Below are 21,005 nucleotides of genomic sequence, written 5' to 3'. Positions count from 1 at the left end.
TAGGAGAGGAAGATTATTGGTTACAAAGGTAAACAATTTCTAGCGTTTTTCAGCTGAAGTGAAAATGACACTGTGTTTGGGGATGTACACACGAAAGCGTTATTGGTAAAACTGACACTGCTTTATTATCGGACCTTAGAATGGAAAGATTAAAATAACCTAACGCCTGACTATTTTAGTGCAGACATTAACGGTACAAGTGTGTTACGGTTTTAACGTAGGGATCTGTAAGTAAGTTTGTTAGCCGCGATCGTGATTTAAAAACACATATATCAAATAAAATATATGTATGCTTCGCGGTAAATTCATGTTAGTTAGGAGAATAATTTACATAGTAGGTACAACTAATCTAGACAAACATTAGCTATATCTGACCAATCGTCTTCCTTGTATTGTAAGTATTCAGTCTGTGCGGAAAGAGAAGAGTCGTAGAATGTATGCTGGGCTCTTGGGCTCCCTTACATTCCACGACTTCTTTCCGCACAGACTCTACCTGTAATATTGTATTGCCAACACCGCCAGCGGGTGTGCACACAACAATCTGCTTCCGTCCATCATCTCAACTCACAGCATCTAATTTATCCACGATATTGGATTATAACCCGACTAAATCCAAAAGCCCAAACCTCTACAATGCACTCTAACTTTAGCCGTATTCCCAATTGAGTTGTATTGAAAGTGGTTGACAAGTCAAGTCGTCTTTTGTTTAAAAATGTTTTTAACCGAGAAAGAGATAGTGTTTCTGTTTTTTCTAGTTATGGTGCTGTTTCTGGTGTGGTCGTATTTGCAAATATGTGATTTGTTCGTGGGGCGGATCGTCTACAAAATATTTAGTAAGTATTATATTTTACGTGTATGTTTTAACCTCCAGTTCAGTGTTCGTGATTTGACACACTTACCTTTGCTATATGAGGTGTAGGAAAATGGACAGTCAATGGAAATGTACAGTTTTCACATTCAAAATGTATTCAGTCCCAACTAGCTGTTAATGTTCGTGTTACGGCTATGTAACAACGACGCGGTCTTATCTTAATCTGTCAAAAGAAAATTGAAAGCTGGCTCCTGACGTCACTGCATGGATAGCCATTCAAGATAGTAATCACTACCTATATTTCCTTTTTCTTCATGAGTTTTAGGAAAAAAACAGGGCAAGCCGATTGGAGTCGAGTTCGATAGATACCCGACTGAGGGTTTACCGCGAACCACGTTCGACGTATGTCTCCCTGTCTGTCAGACTTACATACGAATTTACAAGTGCGACAGAGAGGCAACACGACGAAAGTGGTTCGCGGTAGGCCCTCTGCTGTAGCATAACATAGATAATTAGATACATATATATAATTACAAAAATATTCCTATCTAAATCTTGATTATCTTTCAAAGTAATTTAACAAAACATTATACCTACTTAACCACTATTAAGTCAGCGGATTATTTATCAGTATAATGTAATCTTAAAGGAAATTAAAAAAAAATTAGTCATATTATGGTGACGACATTTTCGTACGTTACGTTAACCGTCAACCGGGACATATTTCATATCGTTTCTAGATCTATTCATTGACGTATCGTAAAGTTCGAATCGTTCAGGTGTTTAAGCCGACGATAACGATTTAAATTCTCAAAGTTTAACATGTTAAACATCGCATGCAATACAAAATGTTTTGGATCCCTTTGAGGTCCAAATAGTCTGTACCTTAAGTTATTTAAATAAAAGTAAACAAACAATTTCTACATTTTCGGGTAGTTATAACGTTTATTGGTTAACCGACCAAATACAAAACCGCCTGGATCAGTCTCTGAACGACCTGACTTTATCCTACATTATTTGATCATGCAATGTCTTCATCTACCCTCAACTGGCTTAAGGAGCTATTTGAGGGTTTTTGTTTACTTTTATTTAAATACCTAAAGATACAGAGTGTTACCTATAATTTATTGTAGATATAAAAAACTCTTCCGCGACTTATCTTTGAGCTTTATATTAATTAAATCGTATCGTAGATACCCGGTATCTGCACTTAGATAATATTCGTATATACGGGTAGTTGTATCGCGGATTTAGGAACGAAACAAGCCATGGATGGATTAATTTTGTTTATGCCGTTCTTTTTTATTGTATTCTTATATACGGTGACTTGTTTGTGCTTGAGATGCTGTGAGATATTTGGTAAGTTTTCTTTTACTTTAACACAAAGGTCTTGCAACACTTTTGCTTGTAAAATTGTGCCAAATTCGATATGATTTTGCCCGCAAACAGGAAGCGGAAGTATGGCTGTGGCCCTGAGTTCAAAAAGTTTAGAAACCCATGCTCTTGGTGTCGGTGAAATAGATTTAAAGATTCAAGAAATCACAATCACAAATTAAACAAATAATGAAATTCATTAGGTAGTTTGAAGTCCATTGCGTAAATCTTTGCTGATTAGTTTTACCTACATCTATGTTTTTCTTTACCAGTGAGCGTAGGTAATCGTGTTATCAATGTTATCATTGAAGTTTTGGTAATTTTTAGCTTCGTTAAATAGAGAGAGTAGCTTCGTTAGAGAGCAGCAAACCAAATAGGTTATTTAGGTGCATACATACTTACTTTTTGGTTAGGTATGTTACTTTTCATCACACTTGCTCGGAAAAGATGTATTTACACGTAGGGCTTGCGGGCGGGAAATTGAAATTTTCGCCCTAGGGCGGAAAAAATCTTTTCCGAGCAAGTGTGATGAAAAACACTTATTTACACGTAGGGCTTGCGGGCGGGAAATTGAAATTTTCGCCCTAGGGCGGAAAAGTGTTTTATACAGAAGTTTGTTTTTATTAATTCTCCTTTTTTTCCTTACAAGTGTGATGAAAAACATTGTGTGTGCCACGGGCGGTAAAGAAATTCCGAACTCGTGAACATTTTAAGCCCTCGCTTCGCGTCGGGCTTAAAATTGACACTCGTTCGTAATTTCTTATTTCCCGCCCTTAATACACAATGTACTATTTAGTGGCCAGAACCTTATCGATAATTGAGTATTGTCCTGCACAACTGTTTTGAGACCCGTACGAAATTATTATACTTAGGTACTATTGACAGAATTGACAAAAAAGTAGGTAAGCATAGATTTATAAGGCATAGATTTCTAGTTCGTACACCCCCAGTGAAGCCATTTCAAGTGCGACGTCACGTCACACTCGCATCATCGTATTCGAACGGCCCTCGCAGTAGCAGTACTCAAAGTAAAATCGGTCTGTGTGCACCTCCCGTTTAAAAATCAAAAACTACAGGAAAGATGGTTGTTTGTACAGCGAATGGGTGTCACAACACATCATATAATAAAAACAAACCGCTTGATATTACATTTCACGCGTAAGTATCGAGTTTAATGTGATATTTTTACATAATCGTAAATACATAATACCAAATTTTCGTCAGCCGCCATTTCTTCTAAATGTTGCCAGTGTCGTGAATATTTTTTCCTCCAAATGGGACATGACGTCTACATTCTAAAATAAATGCGCTTAATTAAATTTCATTGTATTAATATAGAAAATTATAATTAAGTTAATTTTTTAGGTAAGTATTTATTTTTTTCTTATTTTTAGTTTGTGTCATGTTCGTTTCAGTTTTCTGACTGATCTACTTCTGTCTGCGAGATGGAAGGAAAAAAGTAGACTAAATCGGAATGACGCAATATGGAAACATTGGAAACGGACTAAACACAGTCGAATATGCTCTGTCCTATTTAAATTTATTCTTATTATTTTATGCACATTTTTAAATAAATAAAAATAGTAGGTAAAAACTTATCAGCTATTTATTTAATCCTTATTTCACAAAGTACAGAAATGCAACAAATCCCAAATAAACAAAAAGCTTTTGCTACAAAATCGAATCTACACACTTCCAAATTATTAATAACCAAGTGTGATGTTGTTAAAATTCCCCTACTTTGAGAGAAGTAAATGAATACTGGCAACATATTTTGTATATATGTGTGTGTTTGCTGAGCGTAAGACACGAGCGTTCCACGCACACATCGATCGTGTTTCGGCTTCACTTTTGGCAGGTTAGCCGTATGGAGACTATCAGTCTATGCGTTAGTAGTTTAAGTAGGTAAGTACTTAACTTAAAACTTTTCATTAATTAACGGGGCAAGAGAAACAGTCACAAAATAAATTATGCCTCATAGCGTGTTCATAGCTCACCTAACTATTACTATTTTTTTTAATGCTATCGTAAGTTTATTAAACATTTAAATATACATCATATATTATTATTTTTATAAATCTATACATTTGCGCCATCTAGCATCGAGTAGCAGAACTAACATCGCTTGTAGCAACTCATTTTCTATTCATGATTTAGTTTTACATGCCGATTACAGATGGCGTGGCATGACTAAACATTAAGTAGTTTTGCAGTCAAAGCAAACAATGAATAGCGCCATCTACAAATCTATATCACTGCACCCTCCTACACCTAATAAAACAAAGTCCCCCGCCGCGTCTGTCTGTGTGTTTGTTCGCGATAAACTCAAAAACTACTGAACGGATTTTTATGTGGTGGTGATTCTTGATGAAGGTTTAGGTGTATATTTGTTAACCCGCGCGAAGCCGGGCGGGTCGCTAGTATTAACTAATTGTCTCTGGCGTGATTAAACAAAATGTCGTCAATGGACTTAATTTACTCGCATTACTTTCCTTATTAAACATTACATTTCTGCGAAGGCAGTATTAAGTTGTGATAAGATAAATTAAGTATACCTACTACACATAACAATAATTAATTAATAAATAGAATTTATGAGCTCATTGGTAAATTTACTCAAGGTAAGTGCAGTGGTTTCAGCAGTTTGTGAAAAATCTTAGCGGTTTTTTACACCATAATTACGGTTGACAAAAAATATAAATATTATATGAATAGCTATCTTGTGGCCTTTCTCTCGTAATTTCATCGTTTTAAGGACATCATGTTTATCCCTTTTAAAGTAAAATAATAATGTAAAGTACATAAATGTTTAGGTACACAACTCGGGGAAGAAAATGAATAGAATCTGTATAGTAGGTACGTAAACAGAATAACATTGCATAATATTTATTTATTTTCATTGTCCTGATAGGTACGATACGTAATGTGCACGTTTTCGCTATTAATATAAATTCATTGTACACGATGTCTAATACGAATAAAAATATAAATATATATCTACATGTGTAATATGTTTATTAAGAGTATTAAGACGAAAGTAGGCGTCCGCGCGAAATCGTCTTTCCATACGAATGTAAGTCGTCATTTTCCTCTCTGGATATTAACGTTATCGAAAATATGTTGACACAATTTCATATAATAGAGTCTATATGGGACCCCATACATTCCACGACTCTTTTCTTCTCGCACAGACTCTACATAATTAACACTGATTGCCCCCTTCGATTGTTTTTTGTTTTGAATTTTTAATCATTACTTATATCACTAAGGAGCATTAACATGGTAGGTACATATATTGAATTTGTTGTTCACTCCTAATTTTTACAATAATAAAAAAATCTGAATAAGTTAAACGCATGGCAAACGTATCTATATATACATCAAATTATGTAAAAATATTTTCCATAATGTCAGTATGCAGAGAGAAAGATGGGGACTAGGTTTGTATTGAGAAGCGTTCGTCCCCTTTCCTCAATACCCCACAAGTATAGACAGTATAGTGCATAACGAAAACACAAAAAAACAATCATCTACGCACCCAAGCTTGACCTTTAGTTACGTTACGAAGCTCTAACCAAGGCGACCGTTTTTTATCAATGAATCTCGGCGGCAACAGACATCTCTACGGATTGTTTGTAGTTGAACGCACTCCATTCAAGCGGATAAACGTCAAATAAACGTCAATTTGCGATAAACATATCGATAAATAATACGCGCGGCGGTTCAGAAACGCAAATTACCGGTCTACTCAAACGCGTTCAGTCCTAATTTTAAAAAGTTCGAATTATTTATAAAAATAGAAGCCGCGAGTGAAAAAACAACAAATGTTTTATTTTTATTTGAATCTCACACGAAGTGGCTAGTTTTCAAAGACTAAAAAAATAGATAAAAATAAAACAAAATGGATCAAGAAAGTTCGATGGACATTAAAATTGAGAGTGATTTAAGAAGGGACCCCTATTTTTATGGACTCATACCTGTTTGTATTTTAGTGATAGTTGTTTTTGTACGAGTCACATTTGTTATATGCAAAAGCTACGGTAAGTGTTGATATTTTTTTTACAATCAAACAAATAATTAATCTATCTACTTGTAACTTTTTATCTCTATCAATTTTGTAGTTTCTTGTACACATAGCCTAGAAGAAAAAAACTGTAGTAAAACATATAGGTATAATAAAATAATTATTCGTTTATTAAACCTTTATTGCACAAAATAAATATGTACAAATTGAAGAACTAAACAATAAGTACCAATTCGATTTATAGGTATATAGTTAGTGCAAAAAGTATTTGTGATTGATTTTTTTATAAAAATTTTAAAAATTGCTTGTAAACATTCAATGAACCAACATTGATTTGTATTACTTACCTAATCCTATATTATACTTAAGTATTATTGCTTATTAGGTACCTTTGGCAATGCTGTTATTTTTTTGACATTTTATTCAGGTATAATTTTTAGCCGCACAAACCCGGGACCGTTCTTCGTATAACTAAATATCAAAATATGTATCTCATAGCTTTCACATTATTTCTTTGATATTGTAGAATAGTATTTAGGTAAGGATAACGATAGATCAAATTAGCTAAATTAAGTCTAAATATATACATAAACAACCAAGATACCGAAATTGAATACCGGTTCATTTGTATGAAAACATACCGGTATTCGGTCCCTGGCACAAACTCGAGTACCTAACTTGAATAATTTGGTATTTTATATTCTGTGAGGTTCTGAGGTGAAGGATGTCAACGTTTCGAAACACATCTATCTATCTTCTATCTATATATATACATATAATAAAGCTGTAGAGGGTCAAAAGTCTGTACATGGAAGATATTTGGAAAAAAGTTGGCTGGGGGCACTTAGAATTGATAACAGAACACGTTCCAACAGTTTTTAGAATTTTTGTCTGTTTGTCTGTTTATTTGAACGCGCATCACGTGAAAACGGCTGAATGGATTTTGATGCAAACTTTACTAATCTGTCGAGAAAATCTCCGGCCAGGTTATAGGCTATAAAAATTCAACCCTTAAAAGGGGGGGTAGCCACAACACTCGCTTGATTTAAGTTTGCCCCTGAATCTTATGGCGCTACTTAGGAAGGAGGGGCAAACTTTTTTCAATTATGTGCTACCACTATTGAGTACCCTGGTAAACTAACAGATGGCGCTGAATTTGATACGGTAGTGACATGAATAGCCACCGAGGAAGGTTTTTGCCAAATTAACTCTAAGTTTAGATGAGGGGGTACGGACATCAACAAATTTAAGTGAATAATTATGTCGATTTAATAATATACAACAAAATTAAACGACAGTAAATTAATTACCCCTCATTGCACAGTGCCATCTTTTTCACGACTACCCGAAAAAAAGAGAGAGAGAGTGTATTGTGTTTTCAGCGTTCGTGTTTGTACGTAGGTATATATTTATTTATCTGAGTTTCTTTATTACACCTTAACTTCTGAATGCCTTAACCTTAGCCCGACGTACTATCGGGTGCAGCGACGGTTGAGCATTTCTCAACGAAAATCGCTTGCACCCAAAACTTTAAAACGTCACGCCTTCTTATATTACAAGTATTACAACCAATCACAGTCGTGCCTTAAGTATATGCATCGATATTGTTTTTGGGTTCTTACCTGACCAACCCAAACATGTGTTGACCATCGTTATCAGTTGCATATTAAAGGGCATTCTATGTTAGAAAGATTACACATCTGGTGCCCGTAAAACAATTGTGCGACCAAGAATACGTGGAAACTTTTTTTAATAGCCATGATGTTTGTCCAGAATTGTTAAATTTTGCGCACTTTGCGTGCAGAGACCGTGCGGCGTCTTAACTTAACATCTGCCCGCTTGAACGAATCTTAAATTGTTTAACGACCCTTACTTTTTTGGGCACGTATTTAACCGGTCAACTAATTAATCGGATTTCAGTAGCTTAAAAAATAGAAATAGGTACTAAAATGAATACCTACTTTGGCAACAAAAGCGTTAAAATATTTCAATATGAGCAAGCTACCAATTATTTATTTGGTAACTGAATTATTATGATTCGCGCACGAAGGATTCCTTACCATTGCGCAAAAAACGGCAAACAAGTCACGTTTGTTGTATGGGATACCCCACTTAAATATTTATTTAAAAAGTGTACGTACGTGACACGCTGTACGCTTACCAAAGCCGTAGCCATAGTCAAACCTTCGGACCAGTGCCGGATTAACCAATAAGCAAAACAAGCACGTGCTTGGGCACCACGTTGAGGGGGGGCACCAAAATGCCAGGTTGGAAAAGTAGAACAAATTTTAAAATCCGGACAGACACATCGTTTTTACCACACGATTTTTTTTAGCTGTCCAAAAGCTAATTTGCAAAAATAATGGCGCGTAATTCTTTGGGAAACAATCGGTAGCAAAAGAGTCGTGATTACATGCATAGATTCGATTTCAACCCACTCTTTTGCGGTTCGGCGTTAGGTCTTATGCGAGGCCTTCTGCAATGCTTGCTTGCTTGGATGCAATGCTTTGCCGTAGCAAAGCATTGCATCTTTTATGCATGAAAACAACCTCGCTGAGACCCTTAAATATCGAGCCCTATGCGAAGCTAGGCTGATAGAAAACTGTCCCATCCCTTCTTTGTATGAAATCAGATTCGCGCCTGTTTGGGACTAAAAGTAAAATTGCGTTTTTTATATCGAAAAATTTTCGCGCTCGCTTCGCTCGCGTTTTTAATAACTTTCTAAGGTATGATAAAGGTGACATTTGGGTGGCGACTGCAGCAGCATTACCCTGTTGCAACGTTACTGCTGCAGTACTGTCAATTTTCGTCATAAAATGATGTGACTTATTTCCATACTAAAAGTAAAAATGTACAACAGTCTATCATATTGCGTTTTTATATAGAAACATTTTCGCGCTCGCTTCGCTCGCGTTTTCACTCACTTTCTAAGATATGATAAAGGTGACATTTGGGTGGCGAGTGGCGACTGCAGCAGCATTACTCTGTTACAACGTTACTGCTGCAGCACTGTCAATTTTCGTGATAAAATGATGTGACTGATTTCCGTACTAAAAGTAAAAATGTACAACTGTCTATCAAATTGCGTTTTTATATCGAAAAAATTTCCCGCTCGCTTCGCTCGCGTTTTCTATTACATTCTCACCTGAGATATGATAAAGGTGACATTCGGGTGGCGAATGCAGCAGCATTAGGTACTCTGTTGAAACATTACTGCTGCGGCACTGTAAATTTTCGTGATAAAATGATGTGACTGATTACCACTCTCAGCTGTAATGTTGCAATGAACTTCACTCAATTTACCAAAAATAAAAATGTAATCTTAATGACCCTAGGGAGAGGAGGCACCATGGTCTAGAAATGCTTAGGGCACCAAAATATCTTAATCCGGCACTGCTTCGGACTTAACCCGACGTATAGTCCGTAGGTTTCAAACAGAGCCCGACGGCTAATCCAATTGTCTATTGTTAAGTAAAACCGCCGTGCCACGTGCCACAACTACCTGCATAAAAAATACAATACTTCGGTTACTGAGTACCGGCGAGTCGAACACTACAGAACCAGTCTAAAATGTGTCATCGAGATGCGTAACAAAGGCGCGTTATCGGAGAGCGCACCTACACTGGTTTTTTGAGCGTTGGACTAGCCCGCGCTCAGGTGCCAGATAGAATGAGTAAGACCCTTTTTTGCAGGTAAGTAGCACGTGCGGTTTTACTTAACAATAGACAATAGGATTAGCCGTCGGGCTCTGTTTGAAACCTACGAACTATACGTGTCGCGCTGTACGCGTTCCAAAGCCGGGCGCCTTCGGCGCCCTCATACTCAAAGCGTTGGGAGTAGCCCGACGTACGTGGCGCGCTGTACGCGGTCCAAAGCCGGGCGCCTACGGCACCCTCATACTAAAAATGTCGGGCGTAGACCGACGTACGTGATACGCTGTACGCGTTCCAAAGCCGGGCGCCGCCCTCATACTCAAAGCGTCGGGCGTAACCCGACGTACGTGAGATGCTGTACGCTTGCCAAAGTTGGGCGTCGAAGGCACCCTCATACTCAAAAATGTCGGGCTAAGACCGACGCACGTGGCGCGCTGAATGCGTTCCAAAGCCGGGCTCCTTCGGCGCCCTCATACTAAAAGAGTCGGGAATTGCCCGACGTATGTGGCGCACTGCACGCGGTCCAAAGCTAGGCGACTTCGAATTTCTCATACTAAAAGAGTCGGGCGTAGTCGGACTACTACAAATCGCGCTCTAAAAAGTATGAAACAATAAGATTTTAAGAAATTATCATGCAGGAAATGATAAATGTTATAATTTTTTGAATAAAAAAATACAGCGTAATGTAATTTACTATTTTTTATATATTTAGCAGCTTACTGACACAAACCGAATTCCACGCGGGCGGAGCCGCGGGCACAGCTAGTGTTAAATAAAATTAGGCCCTTAGCAATATTATAAATTCTTTTCAAATTACCTACCTCCAAACGATAACTCGTACCTATCAACCAAGATTTATAAAAAAAAATAGTATTAGGTCGACATTAAAAGGGACATTATTAATAATAATCATTTAAGGCGGCTAGAAAAGTTAAATCCTTCAATTTGCCTACTTACTGATCTAACCCAAAGGCAAGGTACGATTTCTTTTAAATCTAGGTTAGAAATTAGTAAGACCGGGAAAAGTACTAAGTAATTATATACCAAAAACCGTTATCAATGTTGCAATTAGGATTGTTCATTTTTTTTAGACCCCCATTTTTATTTTATTTTCTGAAAATATAGGTTAATTTAAGATACCAATTTGAATGATTTAGTAATTCGTGGCTCGGTTGAATATTTATAATTTATTGAAAATATGAGATACGACTTCTCGTAAATTACATGTCGTCGGCTGATTAGGATAATGCACAAGCAACAACAAGCATTAAAAAAATTGTTGTCATTGTCAATTGATTGTAATGTCACCTGTCGACAATGTCAGTGTCACGTGTTTCTATAAATAACAATCGTCTGGAATGGAAAACTCGTTTATTTTGAATCATTAATTTCAAAATACCTACGCTATAAATTTGAGAAAGCTGATTCCAGAAATCTGCCTAAGTTATATAATATAACTTAGTTTTATTGGAGTATGTATCCATATAGCATCCAACTCCAACCATAACTTGGCTGAAATCAAGGGAGCAAAAATACAAATGTAAGTTACCTACATCATATATATTTTAACTGATTCGATTTGTAAGAAGATTGGATTCATAAAATCGTTACAAGCGTCCATTGCTAAAGGTAGCTTAGCACCCAGTGGGTGCTTTCTACTGGCTTGTCACCATTGTTTGGATATTGTACTACATACTTATACTACTATATTAGGAACATGCCAATTTGCTAATTATATCCTATTATTTCAGGTCATCGTGATTCCTATTTAGATACAGCTGTGAGATATGTAACTGCACTTGGGCCCAGAACAAAGTTGAGCATTTTGTATTGAAACGAACGTCATATTAATTATTAATCGTCGTAATACTTTACGACCGTAAATAATGCCTGGGAACAGAGTAAATAACAAACCATACACTTCTCTTCTGGATGGTCAACAAGAAGCCATCATTGTCAGATGCTCGTGCAGAACATGATAAACATACATTTAATGTAAAGTTACTATTTTTTTTGGAAACATATATAACATATTTCCCAAATTAATAAAAAAGTAGGTAAACATAAACATGTTTTATTATTCACAACTCTTTATTAAGTCTTGTCCACCATGATATCAGCAGCTTGAACTGCAACATGTACCTGGAAATTAGAAATTATATCTTTTTAAAGCAGTTTCAGGCTGAATTTTGAGTATGGCTATGTATTCTTGTATATTCCTTCTTTCTAGTAGGCACCATCTCTGTTTAACGGTTTGCCTTTAGATACTCTGGCTACATTACCACAGAAAATAAATAGATACCATGACCCTATCAATAAAGTGAGCTTTTAAATACTTAATTGTAGTAAATTAATATTAATTTTATACTTACATCGACGTGATTCTCACAGCAATACTGTGTGTAACACGTGAAGTAGGTAGGTATTCCAAGTTTAATTCACGGCACCATCTTTCACGTCGTAGGTCTTCGTGGATTCGAACTATTATTTTTGTGAATCATTCCCACACATAGGAACAAGGTTTTTGATATATTATTAAGCAATGAAATCTACTGTTTAGGTATTAATTATAAATCAAATTGTAACAAACAAGCGCAGCGGTTTAACTGAAAAATTTTGTTATGACAATCGATGACAATGATAACTTTGACAATACGTGAGTGACGGATTTATTTACTATGGTTCGATAACTTTTATTATGCAATGACTTTACATTCAGCCCAGGAGAAGGTCAAACTAAGGTCATAAGGATATTTGTTGAAATATCTTCAATCCTCAATTATTATATCGCAGCAAATGTCGGAAACTGTTTAAAAACCTTATATCTCGAAATGGTTTTCGAAATAGAACATTTGAAAAAAAATGAACAATCCTAATTCATTGAAAATTAGGGTCGCCAAAATTAATTCCCGCTGGGTCCAACAACTTCACACTAAAGGAAACAAGGGTAGATTTTTTGGAATTCTCAGGCACGTCAGCAGCAGAAGTTGCTAAGCGGGCGAGGTGTTCAAATTTATCTTGACGCGCTCTTATTTTTTTAACAATAAAGACGCGTCAAGATGATTTTGAACACCTCGCCCGCTTAGCAAGTATTACTGCTGAAGGTACTCTAGTGGTGGTAATAAGGCGTTTAGGACTTGGACATTAACCTTTTGAACGCCACAGATGGCATTTGACGTCACCGCAAAATCGTGACAACGACGCCAAAGACGGCATTTGACGTCGATCGTTTTTTGATGAAAATCTACTGAAAAACACCCCATTATTATTGGGTTATTATTGGGTTGGCATAATTTATTCACAAAACTAAATTTTACCCCCGTGGCGTCAGTGGCACGGCAAATGGATGCGCCGTTTGGTGTTCAAAGGGTTAAGTTTTTATTGTCGCAACGTTACAAATCATTAGCAAAAGTATTTACAGTTGCACCTAAATATGTTACTGCAATAATAACCGCAAGTCCTGAAATAATTAAATACCTGACCATAGTAAGCTGCTGCATACTTCACTACTCTATATGCAAGTACGAGTACCTATGTACTCAAGATAGCCTCTTATCTGTAATTTTAAGATTTCAGGAGGAATAAATTACTAAAATACTTTGTCTACACTGTCATAATGTACCTACTTGTAGAAATAATTCCATTCATGATCATATTATATTAAAGTGTGGCAAACCAATATGTCAGTAGAAAATAATGTAGGCGAAAAGTCGATCTCCCATCCTTCCTTCTTCCTCCTCCAAACACGGGTACCATCTTTCAAACGCAGATGAAATAATTGTAATGTCAAAATATACACTTTTAAAACAAGATGTTACTGCCGACTTAATTTAACATTCATCTGATATGCTGACACCTACTTGTTGCGACGATTCTGACAAAACAACTCTAACCAGAACTCAGCCAGGTTCCGTTGCTTTATCACCTAGACTAGATAGAGCTCGTCTCTATCATCAAATCAGCTAGATGCCATATCATTGTCACCGGTCTTTCATGATGATGATGATGATCATGCATTCCTGTTATCCTTCATCAGGGATTGCAGTAAAATTCTCCATTTCTCGCAACCGGTCGGACCGGTCTTTCATACATATATCAAAGGGTCTAGCCGTGTTTGTATGGGGCATCGGCCCCAGAAGCCAAATTGATTGCCGTTTTGCCAATTTATTAGGCCAGATGTAAGATGCTATTTCACCAAAAAAATAACCCTAAAATGCTGCAGGTTTTTGAGAAAATTAAAAAAAAAAAGAAATTTGGTTTTCATTTTTTTTATCTAAACTACTAAACCGATTTTTTTGTAACTTATACACATTATGTAAGTAATCTAGATGAATTATTAAAAAAAAATGGAGTTTCAAATATCCTTATAACTAGTAATATTTTCACTTTTAATTTTTCAAAAAAATTTTTTTTATATTTCCGAAATAGGGACACCCACCAATTTTGGGTATTATATGTATAAATTAATGTTCTATAACATATATTTTTTTCAAAAATATTCATTTGGCTCAACAGGGTAAAAATACCGTATGTATGTATGTAATGTATGAACAGACACAACCGGGAGAACTCCCGGTCCCAAATCGACCACCGCGCCGCTCTGTACGAATTTGAATTTCGAACGTAACAAATTGCTAAAATGGACTATATTATTATTGGCTGTATGCGGCTTGCTTGTCGTCGCGTCACGAAATTAAAAAATAAAAAGGCGGGAAACGCGGCTCACTAAAAAGTTCCGTTTTAATATGAGCTGCGTTGATATTGATCTTGCAATGGAAAAAAGGAGATTATACACAACATATTTTCAAAATCTCCAAGATCGTTACATTACTAAAGTCGCACCAAACAAAGTCTGCAGCGGATTTGATAGCCCACGCAGTGTAAGTGTTAAGTATACGTCATAATTTCATAGAAGTTTGACGTTTAAAATGACACTTGCACTGCGTGGGCTATCAACATCGCTGCAGACTTTTTACGGTCTAACTATACGAGTACGTTCTTAGCAATATCTGCAAACGGCTTCGAGAATATGCGATTGATTATATAGAAAAAAGCCCGCTGTCCTTAGAGGAAAACGTAAGCTCTTATAGGATCACTCGTGCGTCTGTCTGTCTGTCCGTCTGTCACAGCCTATTTTCTCGGAAACTACTGGACCAATTAAGTCGAAATTTGGTACACATATGTCAATTCGTGACCCAAAGATGGACATATTTTTATATAATTTTAAAATACATAGGTTCGAAGTTATTTAAGGAAATAGCCAAAAAATTACCATTCCCCCCCTTTAATTCCGAAACTACTGGGTCTAAAATTTTGAAAAAAATACTCAAAATAGTTCTTTACCTATAGATGACAGGAAAACCTATTAGAAATGTGCAGTCAAGCGTGAGTCGGACTTATGTACGGAATCCTAGAAACGCGAGTCCTAATCGCACTTGGCCGGTTTTTTAATTTCGTGACGCGACGACCACCAAGCCGCATACAGCCAATAATAATAATATTATAATTATTATTGGCTGTATGCGGCTATTATCAGACTATATTATAGTCCATTTTAGCAATTTGTTACGTTCGAAATTCAAATTCGTACAGAGCGGCGCGGTGGTCGATATGGGACCGGGAGTTCTCCCGGTTGTGTCTGTTCATACATTACATACATACATACGGTATTTTTACCCTGTTGAGCCAAATGAATATTTTTGAAAAAAATATATGTTATAGAACATTAATTTATACATAAAATACCCAAAATTGGTGGGTGTCCCTATTTCGGAAATATAAAAAAAAAATTTTGAAAAATTTAAAGTGAAAATATTACTAGTTATAAGGATATTTGAAACTCCATTTTTTTTTAAATAATTCATCTAGATTACTTACATAATGTGTATAAGTTACAAAAAAATCGGTTCGGTAGTTTAGATAAAAAAAAATGAAAACCAAATTTCTTTTTTTTTAATTTTCTCAAAAACCTGCAGCATTTTAGGGTTATTTTTTTGGTGAAATAGCATCTTACATCTGGCCTAATAAATTGGCAAAACGGCAATCAATTTGGCTTCTGGGGCCGATGCCCCATATAAACACGGCTAGACCCTTTAAGATGAATCAAGTATCAGGAGTTGATTCCCCCTGATTTAGCTTTCAATGATCTAAAATAATAGGTAATAGGGTATTTGACTGTATTTATAATAAATTATTTTACACCATGCAAGAAATAAACACCAGAAGATTATTAGAGAGACGTAGAAAGTAGTTATTTTTACACAATTTCTATTTTAAAACCCGCATAAAACTTTAAAGAGTAGGCAATTTGATTGTAACTTCACATGCTAGGTGTTTCATATAAATTCCATCAAAATCGTTTCGACGGTTCGAATAAAGAAACTGATTTGACTAGTAGTCAAATACTCTACTAATAAGTAATAGTGCATGTCGGACCACGCGTAGATAATGCAACTTTTTTAGCTTTAAAAAACACGCATGCCGAAAAGGGGTATTTTCCCTTTTCTTTTGTTACCTAGATGTTTTCTTTTGTCTACGGAACCCTTAAGAACTTGTAAAACGGATCACACTATGAGTACATGTAAAAGACGTGATCTAATTCTATAAATATACATTTCCTTATCAATAACTATCAATATGTGTCAAATTTATATTTAACCAGATAATTCGCGAATGGTACTTGAGACGGATTTATTTCTGTTCAAAGGGACCGATATCAAGATCATGACTAAGCATCACATGCTTTCAATTTAGAACTGATCATGTGAGACTGACGATATTGGAGATACCGCTATTGATTTCGTCTTGTACTTAAGCTGCTGATATCTTGATAAAGTTATTGTCTTTTGTTTTGACACAAGAACTTTCATGAAATCTTTGCTTTCCAGCGTATCTTTACCGTTCTATCGGAAAATTCGGAATTGTAAGATAACATGCAATTGTAAGGAGGAGATTTGATTTTTGATGAAGTGTTTAAAGAAACAGGGAATTTACTGCTAGTCAAAACAGTTTCTTTTTTCGAACTGTCAAAACGATTTTGCTACTATGGAATTTATATGAAACACTAGCATGTGACGTCACAATCAAATTACCTACTCTTTATAGTTTTATAGGGGTTTTGAAAATAGAAAGTAATACAATCTCTATTGTGAGTGACTTACCAGACAGACTTTTCTCGTATTGCGGTTTTCCTTAATTATTGTAATCAGTCGTTTTTAATACCACTTTTGATAGGAAGATGTAGATAACTTATCTTATGTAAGTAAACAATTATCTTGTGTAAGTAAACACTTATCTTATGCAAGTAAACATATGTCGGTGGGGTAAACTGGCAGATAAGACTCCTAAATTAAACATTCGTCATAGGCAAATATTACGCAAAAACACTAACTAGGCAAATTAGACCATAATAGTAAGAAAATAGGAGTCATAAAGAAAGAATTTGAAAAGAATACGATACCAGTATGACGAGATGTCATAAAACATTGTTTGTACAATCTACTTTTTGTGACAATTCAGTGTTTTTGCGAGAGTCAGTGCCTATTGTACAGAATTAGGGTTGTCACCATCATTGTTTTTTGTTGCTATACACAGTTAAGAGCATACTAATTATTAAACTACCAGAAGAAGGAATAAGATAAAAAGAGAATATCTACTTTATGCTTCAAATGAAAGCAAGTGACGCTGCAACAGAAAACTGCGTCACGAAAATGATTTTTTAGTATTTAAGATTTTTTATTGTATATATATATGTTAGTTTGTAAGGTATGTATCTCTGGGCCTTAGTAGCCTGAAAATAAATACTTTGATTGACTGATTGATTAAAATTGTTTGAAGCAATACTACTGTTTCAAACACTGCAACAAGGATGAGCTACGTAACCTTTAAGGAAGGTTTGGAAGGAGGAAAGAAGGAAGGCCTTTGTGTTGCTGCTAACGTCTTTTATATTTAAATACCAGTATACGACCCTCTTCTTATATACAGGGTGATTCCGGGGTCGTGGAGCAAGCGATCAAGGCATGATACACAAGCCCATACTGAACAACTTTTACTATGGGACCAACTCCGAAATCGCGAAAAAAAAAAAAAAAAAATTGGTAGTTTCATACATTTCGGCCGATCACATGTTGTCGTGTTCTATGGGAAGGCCAGTTTTTTTTCGCGATTTCGGATTTGGTCCCATAGTAAAGCCAGCGATCAAGGCATAATACAGTGATCGGCCGAAATGTATGAAACTACCAATTTTTTTTTCGCGATTTCGGAGTTGGTCCTATAGTAAAAGTTGTTCAGTATGGGCTTGTGTATCATGCCTTGATCGCTTGCTCCACGACCCCGGAATCACCCTGTATACCTTATAGCCCTTATAGGTTCTTCAAAAGTTTGATAAAATTGCAAAACTAAGGTTATAACCCTGACCCGGGTATATCCTTAAACTACGTCCAAGAGTACTATTAGTTATTCTGTGGTCCAAGGCCACCGGTGGACGGGCAGCAGCGTCCCTCAAATTCGGTGTACTCGACTGCGATCGCCAACCCGCCTGCCAAGCGTGGCGATTATGGCATTCACCCCCCATCATGAAGGGGGAGGCCTATGTTCAGCAGTGGACGTCTTATGGCTGAGATGATGATGATGATGAAGGTTATAAATTAGACTTTAGTAAATTAATGTAAATAATTATTCTGAACATATTCAACGGTGGTGTCACGGGACAGATTAAGCGTCTGCGTGATTCATTAAACAGAACAAACAAATTTTAAAAATAGATTTTACGTTTTACTTTGCTTATGGAAATACTTAAATCAAAGAGACGGTTTCTGGATGTCATTTTATAAATGACTTCGTGATCTGTCATATAATAACCGGCAAAATAAGGCAGTATCTGTAATTACCGCGGATATTTGGCAGCCCTACCAAAGTAGAGTCAGCTCCAAAAAAAACATAGGAAAACTATTTTTACTTTGATGGAAATGTGTACCTATGGCAGGCGTGTCTCACTCCGCGATTTCGTCGCTTTGCTACAGGTAGCTAAAAGTACATCCGTTCGACCCCAATTTTGGGGTTTGCCATAAGCCGCGCGTGGCGCTGTCGCCACCTAGCGGCCATATCTGTCCTGATCGTAACAGACGCGTTTTGTTAGAGAGTGAATCTTCTGTACTTAGTACTATTATTTATTCTGTGCTCGTACATTAAAATCGTAGCCAAGATTTATTAAGTGACATCATTATGTTAAACCGGTAGTTACTTTCGCCTCTACAACAGGCCTTGCAACAAATCGCATGCGATACAGCCTGGCAAAAAAGAGTAGAAATTAAAAAGTGGCAACACTGTAGTGTCATCCCGTTCTCTTATATGGATTGATTTGAAAGGGACGACACTACAGTGTTGCCACTTTTTAGGGTTCCGTACCCAAAGGGTAAAACGGGACCCTATTACTAAGACTTTGCTGTCCGTCCGTCCTTCCGTCCGTCCGTCCATCCGTCTGTCACCAGGCTGTATCTCACGAACCGTGATAGCTAGACAGTTGAAATTTTCACAGATGATGTATTTCTGTTGCCGCTATAACAACAAATACTAAAAACAGAATAAAATAAAGATTTAAATGGGGCTCCCATACAACAAACGTGATTTTTGACCAAAGTTAAGCCACGTCGGGAGTGGTCAGTACTTGGATGGGTGACCGTTTTCTTTTTGCATTTTTTCCGTTTTTTTTTTGCTTTATGGTACGGAACCCTTCGTGCGCGAGTCCGACTCGCACTTGCCCGGTTTTTTAATGTCTACTCTTTTTTACCAGGCTGTACTAGACACATTGCTGGCTAAGTAGGTTCATCTCAATAGTAGTATTGCTTCAATTGATCGATCAAAAGCCGCAAAGTATCAAATATCGCATGTGATCCGTTGAAAGGTGAGTAGAGCCCCTAAAAAAACTTTAGTGCAAATTTGTGCAATGACGTTGTGGGCAAAGTTTACGAGCAAACTTGTGGGCAGAGGTCAAATAATTTACATTTAGAACCAGGTCATTAACTCGTATGCCGATTTTAGAAAACAAGTATCATGACGTCTTAAAATAACTTCGCGATACTAAATAAATTAACAAGTTTATTGTTGACTGTCCCTGTTTGGAAATAAAGTCACGAAGCGGGCTTGACTAATATGGGGAACGAAGTCAGTTTTTATGGTAATACAAGACGATAACGAGTGAAGATCATATAGCTATAGGATATGTAGTACTATCTCATGATTTAATATGAAAAAACTGGCCAAGTTCGAGTCGGACTCGCGCACGAAGGCTTCCGTACCATTACTTACCCAAAAAAATCACGTTTGTTGTATGGCAGCCCCACTTAAATATTTATTTTATTCTGTTTTTAGTATATTTTGTTATACAGTCTAGTGACAGACAGACGGACGGACAGGACCCCTATTCGACAAGCGACGTTTGACGTATCGTGTTGAATTCCCGTTGATGTGGGAAAAATCATAAGTTCTCGAATACGTACAATGTCAAAATTTTACATTAACAATCCACAGTTAGGGTGACAAGCAAACCAAACCGAACCACCTTTAGTTTAGAGTTGAGTTTTGGTTGTACCAAATGATATTATCCACCGTTGATGGAATCAACACTCAGTATGCAATAAAATCAACTGTTGATTTGACGTGGATGCGAAATCTGACAGTTGTACATGTCGAATTTGGCCCCAGACGGATAGACGGACAGACGGACAGCGGAGTCTTAGTAATTAGTAATAGGTCCCGTTTTTACCCTTTGGGTAAAAACCATAAAAAGGAATGAAACGAAGGGATATCAACATTATTCGTATCATACTCCAACTAATTTATCCAAACACTTTTAAAACTGGTAAGGTTGTGGATATAATGAAAATTCTTTGTTCAATAACACGGCTGATGACAAGGAGAATACCTCTTCGCACTTTTCTACATAATGACAATTTGATTTCCTTATTTAACATCACTTGCGCCGGTGCTAGCGACATACAATGTGTGTTAAATCAAACTGTGATCATTTAGTAAATCCGAATAGCCTCCTAATCTCATTTACTTTTTGTTTCAATATACAAGTTAAAACATTCAACTGGGCGTTCCATTTTTAGTTCTCTAAATATAGGAAATGATTAAAATGGTA

The 21,005-nt window shown here is 36.4% G+C and overlaps 1 protein-coding gene across 2 annotated transcripts in view; it reads left to right on the top strand.

The window, feature by feature from the left end:
- The first annotated feature begins 693 nt into the window (after window positions 1–693).
- LOC134678787 (TOX high mobility group box family member 4-like) overlaps window positions 694–21,005 on the top strand; it is a 60,214-nt gene continuing 39,902 nt past the window's right edge. The window contains exon 1 of one of the 2 annotated variants that reach the window (XM_063537509.1): window positions 694–833. In XM_063537509.1, the coding sequence (XP_063393579.1) occupies window positions 713–833 (121 nt within the window). In that variant the 5' untranslated portion in view covers window positions 694–712. Of the gene's footprint in view, window positions 834–6,069; window positions 6,226–21,005 lie in introns of those variants that run through there. The other variant, XM_063537500.1, reaches the window with a different exon arrangement.

This window comes from Cydia fagiglandana, chromosome 2 (genome assembly GCF_963556715.1).
Source record: "Cydia fagiglandana chromosome 2, ilCydFagi1.1, whole genome shotgun sequence".
NCBI lineage: Eukaryota > Metazoa > Arthropoda > Insecta > Lepidoptera > Tortricidae > Cydia > Cydia fagiglandana.
This window is presented reverse-complemented; position numbering and strand designations above follow the sequence as displayed.